Genomic DNA, 25,365 nt, shown 5'->3' on the forward strand with positions numbered 1-25,365 from the left:
CTCTTGTTTGGTCATAAACTGTTCTCCTTTCCAAAGATCTGAAAGGTAGACTATTCCTTTCTCTCCTAATTTACCTATGGTATCACCTCTTATGTCTTAATCATGTATCCATTTTGACCTTATTTTAGTATAAGGTGTAAGATGTTGGTGTATGCCTAATTTCTGCCATACTATCTTCCAGTTTTCCCAGCAGTTTTTGTCAAATACTGAGTTCCTATCCCAGAAGCTGGAGTCTTTGGGTTTATCAAACATTTCATTACTAGTGTCATTTACTACTGTGTCTCCTGTGCCTAGCCAATTCCATTAATCCTCCACTTTATTTCTTAGCCAGTACCAGATAGTTTTGATGACTGCTGCTTTATAGTAAAGCTCCAGATTTGGTACAGCTAACCTACCTTCCTGTGCATTTTTTCATTATTTCCCTTGATATTCTTGACTTTTTGTTTTTCCAGATGAATTTTGTTATTATTTTTTCTAGCTCTATAAAATAATTTTTAGGTAGTCCGATTGGTATGGCACTAACATTAATTTTTAAATAAAATTGTGAGTTCCCAATTTTATCCCTAAGATGGTAAGCAATTTGCCATAGGGGTTATATATGTGCAATCATGTAAAACATTTCCATATTAGTTATGGAAAAAATAAAGTGAAAATAGTATGCTTTGATAGTTTTCAACGTTCATTTTTATAAGGTTTTGAGTTCCAAATTTTTCTCCCTCCCTTCCCCTCCCTCTCCCCAAGAAACAAGTAATCTGATATAGGTTATACATATATAATCATGTTAATAAACATATTTCAACATTAGTCATGTTATGAAAGAAGAATCAGAACAAAAGGGAAAAACATGAAAAAACAAATAGTGAACATAGTATACTTCAATCTGCATTCAGATTCCATCTGTTCTTTCTCTGGATGTGGATGGCATTTTCCATTATGAATCTTTTGGAATTGTCTTGGATCATTGTATTGCTGAGAAGAGCTAAGTGGTGCAGTGGATAGAGCACTGGCCCTGAGGTTGGGAGGACCTGAATTCAAATCTCACCTCAAGACACTGACTAGCTATGTGACCATGGGCAAGTCACTTAACCCCAATTTCCTTAAACATCTGGGGCTATCTCCAGTTGTCCTGATATACATATTTTGACACTGGACCCAGATGACTCTGGAGGAGAAAGTGAGATTGGTGACCTTGCACAGCTCTTCCTCACTTAATTCCAGTTCACTGCAAGTCATGACATCACCCTGCTGTCATGGTCCTCTTTAAAAAACGAAGGACAAGCAACAACAATCACAGTTAATCATTGTACAGTGTTGTTACTGCGTACAGTGTTCTCTTCTCATTTCACTTTGCATCAAGTCATTACAGGTTTGTTTTTTTTTTAAATCTTCTTGCTCATCATTTCTTATAGCACAATAATATTCCATTACATTCATATGCTATAACTTGTTCAGTCATTCCCCAGTTGAGGGGCATCCCTTCAATTTCCAGTTCTTTGCCACCACAAAAAGAGCTGCTATAAATACTTTTGTACATGTAAGTCAGTCCTTTCCTCTGTTTTATGATCTCTTTGGGATGCAGACTTAGTAGTGGTATTGCTGGGTCAAAGGGTATGTACAGTTTGATTGTCCTTTGGATATAGTTCCCATTTGCTCTTCAGAACAGTTGAATTCAGTTCACAGCTCCACCATCAGTGCATTTGAGTCCTAATTTTCCCACATCTTCTCCAACATTTATTATTTTCCTTTTCTGTCATATCAGCAAATCTGATAGGTGTGAGGAGGTATGTCATTGTTTGAATATGCATTTCTCTGATCAATAGTGATGCAGAACATTTTTATATGACTATAGATAGCTTTGATTTCTTTGTCTGAAAACTCTTCATATCCTTTGATCATTTTTTGATAGGGGAATGACTTGTATTCTTATAAATTTGAATCAGGTTTCTGTATATTTGAGAAATGAGGCCTTTATCAGAGATAACTTGTTGCAATCCTCCCCTTCCTGTTTTCTGCTTTCCTTCTGATTTTGATTGCATTAGTTTTGTTTGTGCAAAAACTTGTAATTTTATGTAACCAAAATGATTTATTTTACATTTTTAAATACTCTCTATATTATTTTTGATTCTAAGTTCATCCCTTAACTATAGATCTGACAGGTAAACTATTCCATACTCTCCTAATTTGCTTATGGTATCAACCTTTTATGTGTAAATCATATACCCATTTTTGATCTTGGTATACAGTTTGAGATACTAGTCTATAGTTAGGTTCTGCCTTATTGTTTTCCAGTTCCCAGCAGCTTTTGTCAAATAAGGAGTTTTGTCCCAAAAGCTTGAATCTTTTGGTTTATCATATACTAGATTACCACGGTCATTTACTACAATGTATTGTATACCTAATCTAACCCATTGATCCACTACTCTATTTCTTAGCCAGTACCAGATTGTTTCTGATAATTAGTACTTTATGAGTTTGAGATCTGGTATAGATAGACCATCTTCCTTCTTCCTTCATATTTTTTTTCCATTGAATTCCTTTTTATTCTTTTAGCATTTTTATAGATAACTGGATAATGGTTATTGATAAAGTACTATTCTGTTTTTTTTGTTTTGTTTTGTTTTTTGGTGAGGCAATTGGGGTTAAGTGACTTGCCCAGGGTCACACAAGTAGTAAGTGTTAAGCATCTGAGGCTGGATTTGAACTCAGCTACTCCTGATTCCAGGGCCGGTGCTCTATCCACTGCGTCACCTAGCTGCCCCACAATAAAGTTCTATTCTGACATCTTATTGCGAGTGAAATTTTTGCAAGTTTTTACAAGCTAGAAAGGCTTTTTGACTTTTCATTCAGTGATGAAATATAACTTCTTTTATCTAAAGGCCAGCATAAGTAAGGCTCTTCAGTAGGTTTTTGTCACTAGACAGTTCTTCTTTTGGGCCATGGGGATGGTGGTGGTGTTTGTTAGAGAAACTCTTGAAAACAATTTGTAATAATATAGAGGCAATGTAGATAATAAAGTTAGCTGGAATTGGAACTGGTTGGATGATTAAAACTAAACAGAAGTGTTTAGTGGGTCAGTGTTACCTTGGAGGGAGGGTTCTAATCGAGTGCTTCATACATTTTTTCTTAGTCCAATTTTTATTAATGATTGGAAGAAAGTTATAGAAAGATCTTAGCAGGCTATACTAATAGATTAAACCTAACAACGTGTGATTTATGATTGATAAATGTAAAGTCCTACCTTTGAGTTAAATCAACTTTACAAACGCTATATAGAGAATGCATATCTTGACAACCATGTGGGTGAAAAAAATCTAGGGTACTTTTCCCTAGTCCTGGTTCAGCCCTGGCATGTGGTTCTAAAAACAACCTGAACAATGTAGCAGCACCAAAACACTGGATTCTGGATAAATTACTGGGGCATTTTTGTTTAAAGACAGTCTACAGGCCCCCACAAATTGGGGGAATGCCTTCTATTCATCTTCCTTTGAAAAAATACTCAAGTATGCCTAGGTGCCTAGGTGGATGGTAAATTTAGAAAGATGCACATAGTAATTTCTCATGATTGATGGCAATACTGCTTTTTTTTTTTTAAAGTGAGGCAATTGGGGTTAAGTGACTTGCCCAGGGTCACACAGCTAGTGTTCAGTGTCAGGCCGGATTTGAACTCAGGTCCTCCTGACTCCAGGACCGGTGCTCTATCCACTGCGCCACGTAGCTGTCCCAATACTTCTTCATGATTGATGACCCTCACTGATTTAGACTCTTGGTTTTATGGATGTTATCAGCATTGAGAAGACTGAATATTCCTTCTGGAATATGACGCTTAAGTGCTCTTTTGCTGTTCACTGTATCCTAGCTGAAGAGGGAGATCTTTTGGGGGCACAAATGATCTGTTAGCTATATTATCCTTTGCCCAAATTCTCTCATCAAAGCCAATCCCGAGAGGTTTAGTGACTGGCAAGATTACTGAGGTCATCAAGTTTAACACTGGTGAATTTTAGTAAAGCCATCTGAAGTACCATTAAAACAGCAATTCAGAGTATACACAGTGAACTTTTGGTTTAAAAAAACCATTTTCTATAATGTATAATATTTAAAAATTAAATGTCAAGACAGTTTTTCCTACTTTACTACCTCAAGGATCTGTGATATCACTGATTTTGGTGCTCTCTCATGCCAAACAAATTGCAAGTTTCTTCCTACTTAGCATTGTAATGATTGGAATGATGCCACCTACTGGAGACTTGCTGTGGGAAAGCTCCGCTTGAGGAAAATGCCTCAGAGGCATTGTGGCTTTTCCTTGGCGTCAGGAAATGATGTTTACTCATGGGTGCTGTCTATCAAGGCTACCAGCCAATCAACTTGAGGAGCCTCCTATTTTCTGGGAGGAGACAGGAAGGAGGAAAGGGAGCCTGCGGGTAGAGCTCCCGAGCTTTTGGGTTCCTGACTTGATGGTGGTGGTGGCAGCAGAGGACTTCACAGGAAATTTGAGGAAAGATAGGAATGCCAGGCTGTTGGAATTCTGTTCTCAATCTTTTCCTTTCTATTTTCCAATAAACCCTTAAAAACCTAAACTCGTTTTATCAGTGATTTTAGTCAATTTCCCCCAAAACTGGGGGAACAGATTAGAATCCACATTTAGAATCTTAAATTACACAGCATGTAGTAAAAGAAATAGAGATAAATGGGGGAGCAGAGTATTATTATGTATATATAAAAAAGATATAGATGTGAGGAAGTCTCAGAACCAGAAAGCGGGGCATTGTAGGTACAAGGCATTGGAGTGAAGATCAGTGGAGACAGCAATAGAAATAATGTTGTCATCAGAACACACTTATGGTTTACCTGGCTTAATAGAGAAAATAGATGAGAAGTTGGGTAAATGAATCAAAACTATGACACAGAGGCATGATGGGAAACTTGACGTTTTTGGATATCTGTTGGAGCTCTCTCTGCCAAAAGAACAGCTAATGCTATCTTGACTTGCCTTAAAGATAACTTTATTCTTTAAAAGGTGGAATAAATCTGTCCTGCATCTGATTATCACCAGCAACTGCTAGGTTGTAAATAATGGGAGCTTTAGGGAGGAAGTTGATTAATACACATGGGTCCTTGGCTTATTCTTTTGGATCTATTTAGGGAATAAGTTTAGAAATAGAACTCCTGGGTCAAAGGGTTTGCACAATTTAGTCACTTTTTGGGAATAGTTTTAAATTGCTTTCCACAATGGTTGGATCAATACACAGTTCTACCAGTAAGGTTTTTTCTGCTTTCCCGTCATTTTCCTTTGCTGTCATTTGATGGACGTGAGGTAGAACCACAGAGTTGCTTAGGTGATTCTCTATCTATCTAGCTATTCATTTATTTATTTATTTTTGGGTGAGGCAGTTGGGGTTAAGTGTCTTGCCCAGGGTCACACAGCTAGTAAGTGTCAAGTGTCTGAGGCCAGATTTGAACTCAGGTCCTCCTGAATCCAGGGCCGGTGCTCTATCCACTGCGCCACCTAGCTGCCCCGATTATTTATTAATATTAAAAATTTGTGGAATGGCTTTTGTTTTCATAAATTTTTTTTCTCTCTCACATTGAGATCATTATCAAAAAAACTTGCCATGAGGATTTTATTCCCATTTACCTATATTTCCTGTCTAATTTTAGCTTTATTTTGTGCAAAACTTTAAAATAATCAGAACCTGTTGAGTTATATGAGCCTCTCATCTCTTATTTTGTTATGACCTCTAGCCTAGTTTATTTATTTATTTGTTTTTTTAAAGTGAGGCAGTTGGGGTTAAGTGATTTGCCCAAGGTCACACAGCTAGTAAGTGTCAAGTGTCGTAATTGAACTCAGGTCCTCCTGAATCCAGGGCTAGTGCTCTATCCATTGTGCCACCTAGCTGCCCCATCTAGCCTACTTTATAAATCAAAAGTAATTTTTTTCCTTCCATTTATTTATGATGCCATTTAAAAAATCTGAGTCATCTATCCAATGGATCTTATCTGGGTATATGGTGTGAATGTTGCTCTAAACCTAATTTCTGCCACACTGCTTTCCAATTTTCTGAGGAGTAGTTTAATAATGAGTTCTTTATCATTTATTTATTTGAAGTTTTGAGTTCCAAATTCTATTCCTCTTTCATTCCCTCCTTCCCTTCCCTCCCCCCTCCTTGAGGTGGCAAGCAACCAAATATTGGTTATACGTGTACAATTAATAATGAGTCCTTACTGTAATATTTGAAATTTTTGCATTTTCTGAACACTGTGTTATAGCCTTTTCATCTTTATAATGTACATGTAATATTTTCCACCGATTAAACTTTCAATTTTTGAACCCTTATCAAATATTTTTGAGGATTATTGCTTATTGAATAGTTTGAGATATGGTACTGCTAAGCTATACTCTTTTTCACTTTTTTTCATCATTTCCCTTGAGATTCTTTTTTTTTTTTTTTTTTTTTTTTTGGTGAGGCAGTTGGAGTTAGGGTTAAGGACTTGCCCAGGGTCACACAGCTAGTAAGTGTTAAGTGTCTGAGGTCGGATTTGAACTCAGGTACTCCTGTCTCCAGGGCCAGTGCTGTATGCACTGTGCCACCTAGCTGCCCCTTCCCTTGAGATTCTTGACCTTTTGTTTCTCTAGATCCAGGAGTAAGCAGACTACAACCTGGGGGCCAGATCTGGCCCACTGACTGATAATGTGTGGTCTTTGAACCAAGAATGATTTTTTATATTTTAAAATTCTCTTTAGGATAATTTTAATATTCTGTTTAGAAATTTAAAAATTTCTATTTAAAAATATAAAAACTAGGGCTAGCTAAGTGGCACAGTGGATAAAGCACCGGCCCTGGAGTCAGGAGGACCTGAGTTCAAATCCGGCCTCAGACACTTGATACTTAACTAGCTCTGTGACCCCGGGCAAGTCACTTAACCCCAATTGCCTCACCAAATAAATAAATAAATAAATATAAAAACTACCTTTAGCTCATAAACTGTAAAGAAACAGATAAAGCCTAGATTTGGCCGACAGGCTATAGTTTGTTCTAGTTGAATTTTATTATTATTTTTTCTAGCTTTTTTTTTTTTTTTTGGTGGGGCAGTGAGGGTTAAGTGACTTGTCCAAGGTCACACAGCTAGTAAGTGTCAAGTGTCTGAGGCTGGATTTGAACTCAGGTCCTCCTGAATCCAGGGCTGGTGCTTTATCCACTGTACCACCTAACTGCCCAGCTTTTTTTTTTTTTAATGAAAATTTTTATTTAAAGTTTTGAGTTCTAAATTCTATTCTTCCTTCCCTCCTCTCCTTCTTCCTTGAGGCGGTAAACATTTAGATATAGGTTATACATGTGTAATTATTTAAAACATTACCGTATTAGTCATTTTGTACAAGAAAAATCAAATAAAAATGACAAAAACATAGCATGCTTCAGTCTGTTCAGTCAATATGAGTGCTTTCTCATTAGTCCTTTGGGATTGCTTTGGATCATTGTGTTGCTGAGAATAGCTAAGTGATTCACAGTTCTTCAACAAACAATATTGCTGTCACTGTGCATGACTTTGTCCTGGTTCTGCTCACTTCACTATGCTTCAGTTCATACAAGTCTTTCCAGGCCTATCTGAAATCATTCTGCTTCCACCACCATCATATACCATAGCTTGTTTAGCCATTGCCCAATTGATGGGCATCCCTTTGATTTCCAATTCTAACCACCATAAAGAGAGCTGCTATAATGTGAAGTGAAGAAAACTAGGAGAATGCCTGAAGCCTTTTCTGTATCTCTTGATATAATTGTAGGTTCAATTTACCTTGCCAGGCCTATTATTTTTTACTTACTTTCATGTGTTTTACAGTCCAGCCAAACTAGCCTGTTTTTTGTTTTTCACACCAACATTTGATTTCCCATGTCCTTGTTTGTATAAAGGTTGCCCCCTATGCCTTTTATAATCCTTGGTTTCCTTGAAAAATTCAGCTCAAACACTACTTCCTATATGAGGCCTTTCCCAATCCCCCATGGCCCTCTTTTTAATTGTGTGTGTGTGTGTGTGTGTGTGTGTGTGTGTGTGTGTGTGTGTGTGTGCACGCGTGCGCCCGTGCAGTTAGGGTTAAGTGACTTGCCCAGGGTCACACAGCTAGTAAGTGTCAAGAGTCTGAGGCCACATTTGAACTCAGGTCCTCCTTGACTCCACAGCCAGTGCTCTATCCACTATGCCACTTAGCTGCCCCTCTTTAAAATGTTGAATGTATTAAAATGTTAGATATTAGGGGTGTGTGTGTGTGTGTGTGTGTGGTCTGCTCAGATAGAACATAAGGTTCTTGAGGGCAAAGACTTTTTTTCGTTTTTGTCTTTATATCTATAGCACCTAGCACACTGCCTGGTATGTAGTTTTCACTTACTAAAATACTTATTGATTAGTTGATAACTACTAGTACAATGGTACATAGGACTATATATGGTCATTAAAGAAGTATGAAACACAGTGCTCTGTGAGGGTTGGGATATTGAATCTGAAAGGCCTTATTGAGCAAGAAGAGTTTCAGTTGCACTTTAAAGATTTAGCAGGTAGGGCAAAGAAAGGCAGGTATTTCAGGGTTAGGAAATAGCACCAGCAAAGATATAGAGGTAGGAAAGTATAACATTCTTGGGAAAAGTGTAAACCATTTTAGTTAGATAGGATATGACAGGAAACAGTATAATGTAAGGGTGGAAAGCTAGTGGGGCATTAGAGTGTGTAGGGCTATGCATTTCAAGTCAAGGAGCTCAAACTTTATTTGGTAAGCAAGAGGGAACTATTGAAAATTTTTGACCAGAGGAATGACTCGGCCAGACACAGTATTATGAAAGATTATAGGATTCAGAACTGGGAGGTACCCTAGGATAGACTAGAAGAAGAGTGGGGAGAGGTGCAGTATGAATGACTTAATGGGTTAGGACTTATATTCTAGTGGTGTCAATGAGATAAGAGTAAAGGTAGATATAAGAAATTTTGCAGAAGGTGAATCAAGAGGACTTGGTAATTGGCTACATATTAGAGAATAGGAGGAATCAAAATTAACACTAAGTTTTGAAAATGGGATACTGGGTGAATAAATGGTTTTATTGCCACCAAAAGAACTAGTGAAATCATAAAAAGTAGGTTTTGGGGGAAAGATGATAAAGTCTGTTTTGGACATAGTGAGTTTGAGATGTTTGTTGGGACATGGAACTGGAGATGTCCTATAGGTGTAATTCAGTTCAATACAGTAAATATTTATTAAACATCTACTATTTGTCAGGCACTGTGTTAAACCCTGGAATACAAATTTTAAAAAAGTAGGAGTTTAACAATCTAATTGACAGTGGGGTGGGGTGACAACACACAAAAGGAAACTGAAGTGTTAGGTGTAGGTGGGAGGGGGGAAGTTGGGGAAAAGCCAGGGAGTTAAAACAGAGTCAATCTGCTTGATGCTGATATTTCAGGTGTTCAGCTTGTCCTGGAGGACTCATGATGTTCCCTGGCATGTAAACCAAGCAGAAGTGCTGATAAAAAATGGAACATTACCTGGGTAACTCTTCTTTGGGACTGTTCAGATTAGGGCCAGATTAGAGATTAGGGCCAGTAGCACTCTATAGGAGCTAGCTGTATTGAAGTGATAATTGATGCTGTCAGTGTAAAGGAAATCGACCAGGAAGGAAATGGAAATTACTCAACCAATAAGCATTGATTAAGCACCTGTATTGGCCAGGTTAGGCACTAAGGATACAAAGCCAGAAATGTCTTTTTCTTAAATGATCTTATTTTGTTGGAAGACAACATGAACATATAAGCATATAGAAAACAAAACTTTTTTTTTTTTTTTTTTGAGAAAAAGACACTAGACGGAAGGAAATGAGGAAAGGTTTCATGTAGAGAATTCTTGAGTTGAACCTTAAAGAAAACTCTAGGAATTCCAAGACTAGAGGGGGAATGTGCACAGACAAGGAGAAGAGAGATGAAGTTTGTGGGAAACGGGAAGAAGGCTAGTTTGGCTGGAGCATAGCATGCATGGAAGAAGGTAATATATAGTGAGGAAAGAAGAGGAATAGCTAACATTGTCAATTGGGAGTGAATGTATTCAAGGAGATAGAAGCAGAACCAAGACAGTAATATCATCAGTCCCAAATGATACAAATAAGATCAAGAAAGATGGGGACTGAAAAAAGTCATTGGGTTTAGTTAGCAACTGGGATGTCATTTGGTAAACTGATCAGCAGATTTAGTAGATTGGTAGAGGTAGAAGCTAAGATTGCCAGGCATTGGGAGTGACTTGAATGTGAAGTTGAATATTTGGTCTAGATGACTTTTCCCAAGACAATGGGACAAAGGGGAGAGAGATGGTTCAGAAGTTAGATGGGGTAAAAGGGTTCTGGGATTGCCTTTTTTTTTTTTTTAAAGGATTAGGGAAACTTGAATTAGAATAGTAGAGTAAGATAACAGTTTACAGCTGCATATCAGATGTTCCATTGTGGTTATAGTCTAGTTGATTCTTTATAATCTACAATGCTTCAGAGATTTGTGATTTCTTCAATGCAGATATTCTTTCCAGTGATGCAGCTGGTTATGGCTGCCCGTCTTACGTGACTCTTGTTAAAACCCCCAGAGTTGTCCACCCTTTCTCTTGATGTAACCAGGATAGAAATGGACAACTCATTCTTTGCTTTTGCCACCTAAGCAGCTCACTTTTGCCACATAAACAGCTCACTTTTTCAACTTTATCTTTTTTTGATGACACCCTAACTACTACTCTTATTGTAATTTCTTACTTGTAATGTTTTTCTACCTCCTCACACACACTATGTGTCTACCTGTTGCCCTTTGGCAACATCAGTTCTTTGTAGACTATGGTGTTCCAAGACTGAGGCATATCATATAATGTTACTAAAAGAATCTTGGTATTAAAAAGATGGACCCTAGTTTCATGAGGAAGCTTGAGGTCTTTATAATTGCTGCAGTTTCTCAAAGGCTTCCCTCATCTCCCCTCTTCTCCCCCCAATCCTGCTTTGCTTCTCTCCAATAATTCCAGGCCCAAATTATTATTTACTACATTGTTCTGTCCTATCTGTCTGTCTTCATGCCTGAGACACAAATATACTTCATAGGGTCATATTAGACAACATAAAATTTTAGTATCAACTTGCTTTTTCCATATATATGGTTTGAGGAATTATAGTTCTCATTTATAGATTTTGCATTGTTAGCAGGCCTGATATAGTCTGCACAATACTAATATCCAAACAAGAGCCTATTGAAGGCTTCATCATCTGAAGGAAATTAATTTTTTTGTCTTGGATTTAGTTCTGGGTCTCTGGTGATAGTGGTGACCACCTTTGGCAAGCATATATCTCCCTATTTTCTGCCTTCTTTTGGATACTGATGGTCAGGGTCACTGGCAAAAGTTTTTTGCTATGTTTCTGTGATTCTTGTATAATTTTGATATACATATGGGGGACATCTTACTACAGCAGAGCCTCAAAAGACAGTGTTTTGCTGCACCAAATTAAATGTATTTATTTATTGCCCTAAGTACAATGGAATCTTGTTTCTTTATAACTTTCAGTCACTTGGGTGATGGTAAAGATGTGGTCTTCTATGAAATAACACTTGAGAAAGCCTACCTGTTTGCTTCTAAAACCCTCACTAATAATGCCCTTGATGCCTGTCTAGGCTTTTTCTTGTAAAAAAAAAAAAATATATATATATACATATATATATATATGAAAAATATCCTTGATAACATAGATTTTTATTGTAAAATTTTTATGTATATTGCTAGTTCTCTTGGTGGTCCCTTTTTTGGGGTTCACAAGAACTGTTTTTTTCCCCCTACAAGTTAAAATTTTCCCCTTTAAGCACTTGAATATTTATACCTTACAAAATGGACCTCCTTTGTGTACTGGACTTACAATCCAGCTCATTTTCTTATCTTTGCTTTCTTCAGTGCCATTTCTGCTTCCTCCAAAAGCACATTTGAGACTGTATTGAGTCAATGTGATACTTTCACTGTCCTTGATGGTGAAAAGTGTTTGTTGTGTAAATCTTTGTAGCTCTTTACCATCTTTCATCTCTTTGTTGTCTTCCTTTTAGTTTCATCGTTACATACTTTTATATTCTACCGGTGGTGTTATATGGCTTCAAGACATGGAACACAACAGTCTCCGAAGAACTGGAAGTGAATATCACGCAAAGGGCAATGGAGAGGTGCATGGTGGGTGTGAAAAGGCTGCTACATATAACTAATGGGGAACTTTGAAGAAGACCAGGAATAAAAGGTTTCATTGTGAAATGTATGATAGAAAAAGATGATGGACTGCTTATGTGGTGAGAGGAAGGGATGACACAGGTGGACAGCTTGAATACTCATAGATATCCTTGCTATGTTGGGAGATAACTAGAGAGGCATCCAGCACATTTGGTAGACAATTCTGGAAACCTGGAAGCCAAAATCTTACTGCAGTTTTAAACCTTAAGCCAAGTTATGTAGAATGGGCAGGCTGGAGTGGGTTACTATGTTGTTGGAAGTGACACCCAAATTAATGAGATTTCATCAACCATTTGAATATGCCTAATAGATTAATGGCTTACTTTTTTTTCCCTTTTTTCCCCCCCGTTTCCAAATGGTTATTTTATCAGATTTTGTTTGAACATTGAATTTATCCTCATTTTGCAATCCAAAATAGTTACCTGAAGTTTGTTATGATTTTTTTCTTGTTTATTTTTCTTGGTTTTTGTTTGAACTCTTGGCACAGTTTTGGAGGTGTTCAGACTGTCACAGTACAAGTTAGGAGAGAGCTTTCCCTTTGTGCTGCCAATTCTGAGCATTTAAATAATGGCTTAGTTTTTAAAACTTTTTCCCCTTAACTATATTAAGCTGTTTTTTGAGGCAATGCCATGCATTTTGTTGCACACTCTTTGTAAAGTTTTATAAATGATTTCATATTTCTAAGCAGATGTTGTCTGAACCACTTGCCAAGTAGATCAGGTATTTGCCAAGTCAGGTAGTTGTTTGGACTTTTTTTGGACTTTTTATTGTCAGTCAATTTATATCATAAAATTAGTTGTGATCTGTGTTCGTGTCTTCTGGCAATTTCCAGTATTTCATCATTAATAATTTGCTTAAATAGGTTGGGTTAGAGTTTTAATTTCATGCCATATCTTTTATTCATTTTTATACTTTTAGCTTTATATTAATTTTGATCTTTGGTCAGTTTCCTCACTGTACACAATTTATTCTGGAATGAATTTCATATTAGTAATAGATCTTTTCTTGTCTCTTAAAGTTTAATCAGTTTTACTTTTGATTTTTGGTGCTTGCCAAGGCCTGGTGTCTTCTGATTCTTTTCCTTAAAATATCCATGTTGAGTAGTCACAAATCTTATATATATCTTCTTACATGTCTTCGGCTTTTCTCATTCTGTACTCTTGAATAATGTTTACCAAGACATTTTGCTTTTTTTCCACCTTTTTTTTACCTTCGCATTGAAGTCACTGAACAACAAGGTTATTAATTTAATTTCAACAGTCTTCTTGAGTGCTTTGTAGAAGTTCTGTGCCTTTTCCTAACAGGTGTTTGTGTGTTAGCTGCTCTTCTTTTGAAGGTAGTTTTCTTTTGCAAGGAGTTGTAATGATCACTGTAACTCAAGTTGACCACAGAATCCATGAGATGACATTTCTTGTTGCTTTTATGTGCAGAATAAAATGAAATATGCCCCTTCCTCTCTTTATGTGCCTTTTTTTTTTTGTGGGGCAATGAGGGTTAAGTGACTTGCACAGGGTCACACAGCTAGTAAGTGTCAAGTGTCTGAGGCCGGATTTGAACTCAGGTCCTCCTGAATCCAGGGCTGGTGCTTTATCCACTGTGCCACCTAGCTGCCCCTTTTATGTGCCTTTCTAAGGAGAATGTGTGAGCCTTCCTGCCATGTGGTTATAGTTTCGTTTGTTTTCTAGGTTCAGTTAGAGCAGGAATACCAAGACTGATACAATTCAGTTCCTCTTGTAGTAGGTCTATTTGTTCATTGGACAAGACTTCATATTTCAAGTTCCAGCGGCCAAGTTAAAGCTTATGGATTGTCAATTCATGTGACGACCTCTGTTCCCTTTTTATCACTTGACTGTTGTTTTGTTTTCAGGACAGTGAGGGTTAAGTGACTTTTCCAGGGTCACACAGCTAGTAAGTGACAAGTGTCTGAGACCGGGTTTGAACTCAGGTCCTCCTGAATCCAGGGTCAGTGCTTTATCCACTGTGCCACCTAGCTGCCCCCCATTTTGTATTTCTTTTTAGCATGGGTTGCCCTAACCAAAGAAATCACCAATAGTTTGCCTGGCTTTTTGTGATGAGTCTTTTTGTAGTTAGGTAGGGTGTTGCTCAGAAAGTGTTCAGTCTGTTTGACTGGAATAGCACCAGAAACCCAGTGTCACCTCTGTACATGATGATGCCTGAGGGTAGGACTTTTTGAATGTTCCTTAAAACACTTTTGTGAAATAGGGCTTTTAGGTTTCCATTTTGAATGTGAGGAAACTGAGGCCAAGAAAGGTTATAGGACTTGCTCCATATCCCAGCTGTAATAGATTTGAGATAAGAATGCAGTATTCTTCTAATAAAACAATAGATTTTCATACATGGATTCCCCAAAATCTTAGTGTAGTTTTAAACCTTAATAGCCAAAAACTGCTCTAAAACTTTTGGGACACCCTAATAGTCCTTTAACGTTTTCAAAGTACTTTATGTTATCTCATTGGATCATTATGGGAAGCCTGAAGGGCAGTGTTGCAGATATTATTATTCTCCTTTTACATATGAGGAAAAAGAGGCTCAGAGAAGTGAGTGACTGGCCTCATTGTCACAAAGAGGATTTGAGCCCAGGTCATCTTGACTTCATGTCCATCACACTGTACTCTCAATGTCTAATGCAGTGAGTTCTATAGTTCACAGGAAGAAGAGACAGTTTTGGGGTGAGGATGGTCAGAGAAATCCTCATCAAAGATATGGTTATTTATTTAGGCCTTATTGGATAAATAAGATTTATTTAGGCTGAGATCATGTGAATGGTATTGAGCACAGTAGGATGATAAAAAAAAGCACATTTATGGGCATGCAATTTTCTACTTAAATTATTTTTAGCTTGGGGTACGTGGGGAATTGAACTGCACTAGGCTATGCCATTGGAGAAGGAAATCACATGGAGAGGGAAATGGCCAAGAAAACCCCACGAGGAGTTTGGACAGGAATGAAAAATGACTGAACACCAAAAAGACTGTGCATAAAAAAATCTAACCATATCATGTCAAGTCACTGAAATAAAGTAATGTATTAATAGGTACAAAATGACTGAATACTGATGATATATTAATTCATTTACAGGGCAAAACTTAGTCAACATGGAGGCAGCAGAGGTGGATAGCCCCCCAAATCTGAGTTGTAAGATCATGACTTTCAGACCTTCTATGGATGAATTTAGAGAGTTCAACAAATATTTAGCATATATGGAGTCTAAAGGAGCACATAGAGCTGGACTTGCTAAGGTAAGAAAACTTTCAACTATTCAGGCACTTTGTTGAATTCCAAATAATTTTTTGCTTATCTTCAAACTGTAGTCTTCTGTTTCTTTGTTTTTTTGTTTTTTTTTTGTTTTTTTTTGTTTTTTTTTTGTTTTTTTAGTGAGGCAATTGGGGTTAAGTGACTTGCCCAGGGTCACACAGCTAGTAAGTGTTAAATGTCTGAGGCTGGATTTGAACTCAGGTAGTCCTGACTCCAGGGCTGGTGCTCTATCCACTGCGCCACCTAACTGCTCCCTATATTATTTTTTAAATGAGCTTATACTTTAAACTCATGTTGCCTTTGGCTGCTTTTTCTTACCATTGGGAAACATCTCTGAGACTCCATTTTGGTATGACCATGGATAAATCATTTCAGTTCTTGGGTGGTCCTTTGCACATCTGTAAAGTGAGGAAATCAGATGAGATGACCTAGGTTTGTGGAACTAATTCTAAGGATTATATTATTCTCTCTATTCCCCAAAGGTTGTTTTTTTTTAAATTCCCCAAAGTTTTACAGCAAGTACCTGGTAAATAAATAGTTATGTAATCAGTATTACATTCGTGCCACTAAAAGATGAAAACAAGAGCTAATATACATGTAATGTGTTTTCTTATTGGGTTATTGAAGGATTTGAATTGCAATTGGCTAGATCTTGGGTGAAGATAGTACTGAGCATGAATTCCTATGGCCTGGGCTGCCCGTGTGTAGGGTTGTGACTATAGTTCCCAGTTAATATCCATACCTGATGCTTTGTCATTTTCCTGTCACAACAGGACTTTGAGGTAGATAAAAATGGTAAAATTGTCTGGGTGATGTTTTCTTGACTCCAGCATAAATTGGATTCAAGTTGGGCAGAGTTGTTGGCCTCACTCTCTTCCAGAGTCATTAGAATCCAGTGGCAAAACAAAGTCAAGACAATTGTCATCTCAGGATGTAGTAGATGACCATGGCATCTTAGATGTTTGGCGTCAGCTTTAGATGCTTTCATGGCCCTTGGAACAAATTGTTTTTGTTTGCTCATTCTGTTGGGAGAAGTCTTCACATGTTTGGGGTAGACATTCCACCCCCCGCCCCCTCCCCCCAAATCAATGACATGTTTGAGTCCCCTTTCTCTCAACCTGGTTTAATCTTTCTGTGGAAGTGGCTTACTGGGATTTGGTCACTGCATATGCTGTGGCTTCTTGGAGCCACAGGTGAGTGTTAGGTGAATTTGGTTGACATCAGATGTGGAAAACAGCCCTGAAAAGGGCTTGGTGATCCTCACACCAGAGGTGTATTGGTTTTCTTTCAATATACCTTACATACCCCAAAAAAGATTATAATTCATTGGGCATAGGACTAAATTTTTTTTTTGCTTAGAAAAGGGGTTTACCAAAATGGCTATTTAATGTGCAGTTTCACTGTACCATAAGTAATAATTACAGTAATAATGATGACTTGATGTATAATTTAACTTTACTTTCAGGTAGAAATTCATACATCAGTCACACCTTGAACCTTGAGATGAATTAGGCCACTCAGAGATACTAAATCAACTCTAGAATCTTATGATAGTGTTATGTGTTCTTTCCACTTCTAGTCATGTTAGTAGTTTTGCATCAGTTAAACTCCTTTAGCAAATAGTGTTATACTTTTGTCCACTTACTTTATTCCCCCCCCTTAAGTCCACAGTTTGTTTAAACAGGGAAGATTGGAGCTGCTATGATCACATAATTTTTGCCTTATCATTTTTTAATCCTTTCAGATTCTTATTTGGAGTTTATTCAGACCTTTTTTTCTGATCACCCAGCAAAATGACTATAGCTATTACAACATCTAGAGCCAGTTGGTTTCTATCTTAAAAGTTCTTAAAAGTCAGTTTCAGTTTTTGATGGTTTTGCTTTTTGCCAGCATTTGGAGGCTTTCAGGTCTATTTTCAGAGGAAGTGTTCATTATATATAGGTGTAAGGTTTCTGAATACAATCATTTGGCTTTTTTTTTGTTTCTTGGATCCTAAGCATTATTCTCTATCCCTTTTTAAAAAAAAAATTTTTTTTAGTGAGGCAATTGGGGTTAAGTGACTTGCCCAGGGTCACACAGCTAGTAAGTGTTAAGTGTCTGAGTCCAGATTTGAACTCAGGTACTCCTGACTCCAGGGCTGGTGCTCTATGCACTGAGCCACCTAGCTGCCCCTACATCCCTTTTTAATCTTTTCACTGTGCTCAGTTGTGCTCTGAAGTCATTAAGATATATGTTGGTTTAATTTGGAGAAATTTTCAAGTTCTTCTTAGGACTTTTTTACTTGCTTGTAAGCTGTGATTATTTTTATGGTAGTCTATTTGCTTGTGTGCCTCATATTACAAAAGGAGGTGAATTAAGTATCCTATTTTAAGGCCAGAGGGGTGGTGGTGGTGTTCTATTAAATCTAATCCTATACTTTGCACCAAGTGAATCCTTTTAGGAGTTTGGTTGGACTGTTTTTTCTGCTCTGAATGGTAGACTCTCTTAATTATTTCAGTTTTGACCTGGCATGCAAGGCATGATAGTGCTTACCTTAGTTTAATGAGGTTGGTCCAGTGAATAGAGATTTGCTTACCTGATAAAGATGTCTAGGCTAGATTCTCTTGGCAATTACATTAGATATAGTGAGGTCATTTTAAGTGTAGTGAGGTGATGTGCCTGGCATAATGCCAAGTGCTAGGGATACAAAGAAAGGCAAAAGATCGATACTTCTGTCAGTGAGCTCACAGTCTAATGGGAGAGAGAACATGCAAACGAGTAAGTACAGTCAAGCTCTATAGAGGGTAAATTGGAAATATTCAATAGAAGGAAGGGGGAAAGTCTTCCTATAGAAGGTAATATTTTAACTGGAACTTGAAGGAAGCCAGGCAAGTCAGGAGAAGAAAATGAGGGAGAGCATTCTAGGTATGGGGTACAGCCATTGAGAACATCCAGAGTCTGGAGATAGATTTCCTTGTTCAAGGAATAGCATGGAGGCCAGTTTCACTGGATCAAAGAGTACATGGGCATGTAAGGTGTGAGAACACTGAAAAGGTATGTGTGTATAGGGCTAAGTGATAAAAGGTTTTGAATGCCAGCAGAGGATTTTATATTTGGTCCTGAAAGTGTTAGAGAGTGGCTGTGGCTTATGGGGGGGGCGGGGAGTGAGATACTCTGTGTGTGTGTTTGTGTGTGTGTGTGTGTGACCTGCACTTTTAGAAAGATCATTTTGGCAGCTAAGTGGAGAATGGACTGGAGTGGGGATAGCCTTGTGTCAGGCAGACCAAGCAGCAAACTTTTGTAATAGGAGGCCAGGTATGAGTATGTGGTGGTAAGAGTGGTGGCAGGGTCTGGAGAAAGAAGGGAAAATACACAAGAGATATTTGGCAAGAGTTTGGTTATTGGTGGGGTTGTGAAAGAAAGTAAGGAGGTCCAGATGATACTTAGGTTATGAATTTTTGTTACTGGGAGGATGATGGTATACTAGACATTAATAGGGAAATTAGGAAGATGTTAGGATTGGGGTGTGTGTGGGGTTGATGAGACCAGTTTTGGAATGTGAATTTAAGATATCTTCAAGACATCCAGGGGCAGCTAGGTGGTGCAGTGGATAGGGGCAGCTAGGTCGTACAGTGGATAAAGTGCTAGCCTGGATTCAGGAGGACCTGAGTTCAAATCCGGCCTCAGACACTTGACACTAACTGTGTGACCCTGGGCAAGTCACTTAACCTTCATTGCCCCATCAAAAAAAAAAAAAAAGACATCCAGTATGGGAGGTCTAATAGGTAGTTAGAGATACAAGACCTGGAGTTCAGCAGAAAGCTTACGACCAAATGAGTAGAGTTGGTTGATAATGGTATCCATGGGGGCTGGTGAGGTTATTGGGTGAAATAGTATAGAAGAGAAAAGGGCGCAGAACACCCAAGAGAACACTGGGGAAGCAGTAACTTGGATAATGATCTAGCAGTTGGGGACTATTTACATGGTCATGTAAGCATTTAGAGATATAGAATTTCCCCTAAGAACTGCTTTGGCTGCATCCCATTAGTTTTGGTATGTTGTTTCATTATTGTCATTCTCTTGGATTCTCTTATTTCTATGATTTTTTGTTTGACCCACTCATTCTTTAGGATGCGATTATTTAGTTTCCAATTTTCAGTCTATCTTTCCATACTATTCTTGTGGTCATAGATAGGGGGAGAACCAGGAAGGTGTATTGTCATAAAAAAAACTCAAGGGTAATTGAAATTGGCACTTCAGAGAAAGGTGGCTATGTGGTGCAGTGGATAGAATCCTTGGTCTGGACTTAGGAAGACCCAAGCTCAAATGTGGCCTCAGCAAGAACTTTTTTCCCTTCTCTGAAGACAATTCTTTGTTTCTTGAATAATGATTTTACTGTGTTCCATTGAGATTAGAGTGATATTTGATAGGGTTATATATTTAGTAATGTTAGAAGAATCAACAGCATAGTTTTCTGGAGTTTTCCTATGTGTGGACAGTATACCTGTGCAAATGCTGATATTGTGTAACAAGAGATGGCAGGGAAGCCTACAGCTAGTTTCTTGAATGTTGAAATCCAACTGAGACCAGACCAAGTTATATTTTGAAAACTGGGACTTACAGATATTGGAGATTTAGGCTTTTAAAAAAAATTTTTTTTTTAAGTGAGGCAATTGGGGTTAAGTGACTTGCCCAGGGTCACACAGCTAGTAAGTGTTAAGTGTCTGAAGCCGGATTTGAACTCAGGTACTCCTGACTCTAGGGCCGGTGTTCTATCCACTGCGCTATCTAGCTGCCCCGATTTAGGCTTTCTTAAACCAGGTTTTCTTTAAAATAACAAGAAAGTAGATTGCTGTTTCAAATTTTTATTATATATAAAAGAAAACAGTGTCATGTTACTAAATAAACTTTTTTCTCATTTTTTTACTAAATAAACTTTTATTAAATTTACTTTAAGTTAGGGAAGCGCAATATTTATTTCTTTTCACATTCTTTTGGATTTTCCAGAAGCAACAAATTTATAGAATTGGGGAAAAAATACCTTCAGTCATATCAGTCATCCCTTTTCTTTTTTGTTTCTTTGATAGTCTTGGGGGATAGAATGTCCACATAATGCATTTTGTCACTGTCACCATTTAATGGAAGTATTGGAAATTAGTGTACACTTTAAGTTGGATAGTTTTAATAGCAGTAATTTGAGACAAAGATTGAGTGTTTTTAAAATTTTAAATTGTGTTCTACTTTCTTGTGTTTAGTTTTTTTTTTGTTTTTGTTTTGTTTTGTGTTTTTGCAGGGCAATTGGGGTTAAGTGACTTGCCCAGGGACACACAGCTAGTAAGTGTTAAGTGTATGAGGTTGGATTTGAACTCAGGTACTCCTGAATCCAGGGCCGGTGCTCTATCCACTGCGCCACCTAGCTGCCCCTAAGTGTTTAGTTTTAAATTTCAAATCTATTATGTGACAAAGGTGACATTCATGAAGGTAGATAGAATAAGACAAAAGTGGAAAAGAAAAAGATGAATAAAATGTCTTAGAGCCTAGATCCATATCTCCATTTCTGCATAATAAAGTGGGAAACATCTTATCAGGATGAATGTTTATATTGACCCAGATTGTGCTTAGTACATCAGTCAATAAATAGGTCTGGCATTAAAGTTATTCTGATTCTTTCCATAGAATCCTTGTTTTCTTTCCATCAAGTAAAGAAAAAGAAATTGTAATTTAAGGGAACCAATATTGTCTCATAGTAGTTTATATTGTTTGTGTGTTTGTGATTGGAGATTTTTTCCTTTGACATTAATATGTCATGCATTGGTAAAATACATAGTACATTTTGTTGGGATATTAGGAAAAGAAAATTGACTCTTTGAGAATAGTTTTCTATTTACTAAGACAGTACAGGAGCAGAGCTTATTTGTGGATTTTTTTTTAAACCATTCCAGACCATATTCCTTCATGAATAGAATATTCATGTTGTTACCTATGCTGAGGAAGGTGATGTAGGAGCTTATAAGGGAGCTACTAGACTTCTACAGATGGCTAGTAAGCCACCTCTTGATGGCAAGAAGTAGAAATAGACATTTTATTTTAGATAATGTTTAAATATAAATTGACTTTATTACAAGGAAGGTTTCCATCACTCTGATTGACTGAATTTAAAGGTTAAGGATAGAATTTTTTAAAAGCATTAAATTTGATGGGTCCTTCTCTTGTGTTTTTTGTGTTTTATTTGTTTTTGTGTGTGTGTTTTTTTGTTTTTTGTTTTTTTTTGTGGGGCAACAAGAGTTAAGTGACTTGCCCTGGGTCACACAGCTATTAAGTGTCAGGTGTCTCAGGTCGGATTTGAACTCAGGTCCTCCTGAATCCAGGGCCAGTGCATTATCCACTGCACCATCTAGCTGCACCAGTGTTTTTGTTTGTTTTTTTAGTGGAAATATTTTACGTGAATACTTAAAATTAGTGACAATTTAAAAACATGTAACTTTTGATTTTAGTTTGAATTGTGAAACTGATTTTTTTCATTCATTTGACACAATAAGTATATCTGATTCTTTGATATATAAAGATGAAATCAGTTCAGATATTTCTCTTGTGTGTCTGTTTGCCTTTTGGAAAAATAGTCATCACTTACCTATATCTGAAGTAAAATCTGGGCTGTGGTGTGTGTGTGTGTGTGTGTGTGTGTGTGTGTGTGTGTATGATAGGGTGAGAGGCAACCTGCTGTAGTAGTGAGAGGAAGGGTCTTGGAATAAGGAAGAACTGGGTTTAGTGGTCCCCATGACATATAAAAGCTGAATGACTATTGGCAAGTTACCTGACTACTCAGTGCCTCAGGCAATTCTTGGAAGTGATAAATTACTGATGAACTGTTTCTTTTTGTTGATAGAGAGTTTTCACACTAACATTCCTCACTGTGGCTGCATTCCCTCTGCCTGGTCCACAGGAATCATTTAATAAATACTCATTGATTGAAATATTCATGCAGATAATACATAAATTAAAAACTGTGTCTTTTACTTTGAAGACTTTGGCATGATAGGAAAAGCAGTTAATTTTTTTTGTTTTGCCAACTTGGATTTAATTATATTAATTATACTCAAGGATGTCTAAATAGAGGCCTTTGAATTAATCTAATTTCATACATGTTTTAGGATTAGATAGTATTATTTTTAGAAAAAGAAGAAGAAAGTATAATCCTCTCAGTGGGAAAAGTGCTTTCATAGTATACCTATGTATATATGCATGTGTGTACATATTGTATATAATGTATACTTTTATGTGTGTATGTATATGTGTTGCACATAGAGACTGAGTACGAGGAGAGTAAAAGTTAAGCAAAAGCATCATTTTTAGAACTTTTCATGTCCTACACTCACACACACACACACACACACACACACACACACACACACACACAAAATCTGATTTTATTCTAAAAACCCTACAAAGTTAGGAGAGGAGGTAACACTCTCCTCTTTTAGATGAGAGAAGTGAAGCTATGTATATTGATGATTATTTCTGTCATAGTTTTGCCCTTTAAATTAGATACGTGCTCATATATAGAGTCAAATAATTTTAGAGTTGGCAGAATCTCAGGAGCTACCCAACTCATGCCTAAAAAGAATTCCTTCTCTAAAATAAGGGACTAGTGGCCATGCAGTGATGTTGAGAGGAAACCAATCACTTCTAGATACATCCTGTTCCATTTTTGGACAGCTCTAATAGTAGGAAAATTTTTTTCTGACATTAACCTTAAATTTGCATTTTCAACTTCTTCCCATTGCATCTGATTCTTAGATTTAGATTTAGTTTTAAATTTAGTTTAAATCTGGAAAGGATCTTAGAGATCATCTTTTTGAGCCTCCTCGCTTTCACAACAAGGAAGTAGACACAGGATCATTCCAGGGTCACATAGTAAATAGCTAAACTGATATTCAAGCCCAGCCCCTTTGGTTTCAATGAAATGCTTTTTCATCAAGCCATATTGCCTTTTGCATACTTTACTTGCATAGTTAGCAATTTAAAAATGAAATTACTAAGACTAAAAAGAAATTTTTGTTACACCTACTTTAAAAATTTTAGATAGAAATCTGCTTCTGGCAACTTTCTAGTAAGCTTAGTTAATCTGATGTTATTGAACACACAAGTAGATAGATAACAAGACAGCGTAGTCTGCTGTACTTGAGAAAGTAGTGTTAATAAAATACAAAGACAAATAAATGGAAGGGTAAGAGGGAAAGAAGAAATAACAGTTTACAATTCTAAAATCCTATTTGTATAAGTAACTGCTGTTCTCTGTTAGAGAATAGGTCCATGTTTAAGTTGACAATAGGTCAGGAGGAAGTGGAAAAACACTTATGCATTAGTTTAAGGGAAAATTTATCCATGGCTAGATACTGGGTCTTTCCAGAGAAATTTTTTATAACTTTAATCCTACCTGGCTGTTCAATGTTCAGATAGGACTGAATCTCTCGGCAGGGGTTTTTGCCCTGGAGTCAATGAACTTTTCTTGAAAAAAAAATTTTTAATATCTATATTTCAATTGGCTTCTTTTGTAATTCTATGTAACTTATTTTAGGCCTTTAAGAACAGTATTCTGAGAAAGTCATTCCTTGACACTCAAAAAGATTTGGAACCCTTACAATAGGAGAAAGGAAAAGCATGTATGATGCTTGCTTAGTTTAATTTCTGTAGTCTTATGTTCATTTCCTTCACATTCCAGAACAAGATGAATGTTTTATATAACAAAAATTCCCTTGTCTTTATAAATGTTCTATAGAATATTTAAATTTTTTTTCCGTGTCAAAATGTTACTGGTAAGTGGAATTCTAAAGCTATTACTTTCTGTGTTTAGGTGATCCCTCCAAAGGAATGGAAGCCAAGACAACGTTATGATGACATAGATAATTTGGTCATTCCAGCTCCTATTCAGCAGATGGTCACTGGACAGTCTGGGCTCTTTACCCAGTATAATATCCAGAAAAAACCAATGACTGTGAAAGAATTCAGGCAACTGGCTAATAGTGATAAGTAGGTATATTTGATTTCCACTTGTATGTAATTTTGTTGTTTCATTTTAATACTTGTAAACCTTTGCTCCTACTGAGTTTTAACTATATGAATTTTTTTGTAGTGTATTTGCAAAACTAAGTCAAAATAATGGAAATAATTTTTATATTGAATGCAAAATATAATGTTGTTAGACAACTTTAAAATAGCTATCCTAGATGGAAAGCAGTTTGTAACACTGCCCACAAATTTAAACTGTGTCTACCCTTTGACCCACTGATACCACTCTGCACCTGGATTCCAAAGATACCAAAGAATGGGGAATATGTTCCTAGATATGCAGACATGTATATAGTAGTTTTTGTAGCGGGAAAGAACTAGAAACTAAGGAGTGCTCATCAAATGGACAATAGATGAACAAATTATTGTAGATGAATGTATACTTTAATTGCATATACGTTGATAAACATTTAATGTATAAGCTTGAATGGGATTAGATGAATGATAGCAGCATGCAGAACATTATATTCTTTAGCACAATCTTTTGTAATAGGAATCTTTTAATTGATATGAAATGCTGGAAATAGAACAACTCTAAATTGTGATTTGATTATCATGAATCTGCATTTCCTTGTTTGTAAAAGAAACTTTATTCAAAAGAAACCAAAAAATATTCATGCCTATTATGTGACCAGATCATCTTGAAAGTCAATTCCTCTTAGTAGCACCTCTTTGTGTGGTCAGAATTTAATATTACCACAACTTAAAAGTTCTTTGGAGTTCTTATAGCTGTTATGGCTCTTATTTTTATGTAAAATTTTTTTAAAATTATTTTTTAT

At 36.8% G+C, this 25,365-nt stretch overlaps 1 protein-coding gene across 7 annotated transcripts in view; it reads left to right on the plus strand.

The window, feature by feature from the left end:
• The window catches only part of KDM4C (lysine demethylase 4C), a 430,228-nt gene that overhangs the window by 39,877 nt on the left and 364,986 nt on the right, over nucleotides 1–25,365 (plus strand). For 6 of the 7 annotated variants that reach the window (XR_006353225.1, XM_043966024.1, XM_043965986.1 and 3 more), the window contains exons 2-4: nucleotides 12,088–12,208; nucleotides 15,362–15,522; nucleotides 24,372–24,547. Coding sequence is in view for 6 of the 7 variants with exons in the window: in XM_043966024.1 (XP_043821959.1) it covers nucleotides 12,142–12,208; nucleotides 15,362–15,522; nucleotides 24,372–24,547 (404 nt within the window). In the remaining variant the exon portion in view is untranslated. The remainder of the gene's footprint in view (nucleotides 1–12,087; nucleotides 12,209–15,361; nucleotides 15,523–24,371; nucleotides 24,548–25,365) is intronic. The other variant, XM_043966034.1, reaches the window with a different exon arrangement.

This window comes from Dromiciops gliroides, chromosome 1, assembly GCF_019393635.1.
Source record: "Dromiciops gliroides isolate mDroGli1 chromosome 1, mDroGli1.pri, whole genome shotgun sequence".
NCBI lineage: Eukaryota > Metazoa > Chordata > Mammalia > Microbiotheria > Microbiotheriidae > Dromiciops > Dromiciops gliroides.